General features: G+C 30.5%; 1 protein-coding gene across 1 annotated transcript; it reads left to right on the top strand.

Moving 5' to 3' along the window:
• Positions 1-532: 532 nt before the first annotated feature.
• Positions 533-1,105, top strand: EIN_510720 (Rho GTPase, putative; the record flags this gene model as incomplete). Its single annotated transcript, XM_004183438.1, has 1 exon — positions 533-1,105. One exon carries the CDS (start codon positions 533-535, stop codon positions 1,103-1,105), a length of 573 nt encoding a protein of 190 aa, XP_004183486.1.
• Between the last annotated feature and the right edge of the window lie 166 nt (positions 1,106-1,271).

A 1,271-nucleotide genomic window follows, 5' to 3' on the forward strand; every position in this document is an offset into this window, starting at 1 on the left:
CTCGGGTTGAGACCGTTCATCGGCGAGAGTTGGCTGGTTTCCACTTGCCGTGGTGGAAATGTAGAGGGAGTTCCGGCGGGTTGTTGCGGCAAGGAGTTGCCTCTGGTTTGTTAATATATATTTTCAATTTGATTCAATTTAATACAAAGAACAAACATCTTATTTTTTTGGTTCAAAGATAATGTTTAAGTTCTCTAAAATCAAGGATAAAAGTCGTTGGTGTTGTGTTGGCTCTGTTATTCACTCTTTTTTCCTAATGATAAATCTGTATTTTAAAATATTAATCAAGAACTATTTTTAAAAATAGAAATGGGTTTCTTAGCATTATTTGGTGTACCTTTTTTCACTTTTTTTAATTAGTCATTTTTAATGTATTTAACAGGAAATAAACCTTTCTTACAGTTATTTGGTCAACTGTATAACAATTGAAAAAAAATATATTTTAAATTAAATTAAAAAATAATAATAATAATAATTTTAAATACAATAAAAAAGAAATATTTAGATTATTGAAAAACTTTTTATTCGATCAATGGGGTGGGAAAATACGTTCAAAATTGTAGTCAATGGAATGGACACTGTTGGAAAGTCTTGTCTTTTGCATCGTTATGCAAACCAATATTTTCCCGATCCACAACTTCCTGCTGTTTTTGATGATGATATAAGGCAGATGACTTATAAGGACATGACTATCAAACAAGTATTGAAAGAAACTTATGGCAACGAGGGTTACCCTCTTATCCGTCCACTGTGTTATTTAAATACTACATGTTTTGTTCTATGTTTTTCTCTGGTAGATCAAACATCTTTTGATGAAATAGAAACCATCTGGATACCAGAAATTAAAAAGAATAACCAGACCACTCCAATAATACTTGTGGGCACCAAAAGTGACTTAAGAGACACAAAAATGGTAAATAGAGACAACAAATCAATTCAAACAGAAAATGGAATTAGACTGGCAACAGAGATCGGAGCAATGAAATATATTGAATGCTCAGCACTTACAAATTACAACATTGACCTGGTCTTCGAAGAAGCTAAAAAAGAAAGTGCTATATTTATTGGAATCAATCCTCAAATAACAAAGTGCATTGTCTGTTAAAACATTAATAAACGTTTTTTGAATTGCTTAGAATTAATAAATAAATAAAGGTGACCTTGAAGATCCATCAAAATGCTTGGGCTGACAATAATTATTTAAAGTCAAAAACATACGTAAAATAATTAACAACTTGTAAAAAAAAGGTTGAAATGCGTGTCAAATAATT

The sequence above is a fragment of the Entamoeba invadens genome (genome assembly GCF_000330505.1).
Source record: "Entamoeba invadens IP1 unplaced genomic scaffold scaff_1105074724777, whole genome shotgun sequence".
NCBI classification, from domain to species: Eukaryota; Evosea; order Mastigamoebida; family Endamoebidae; genus Entamoeba; species Entamoeba invadens.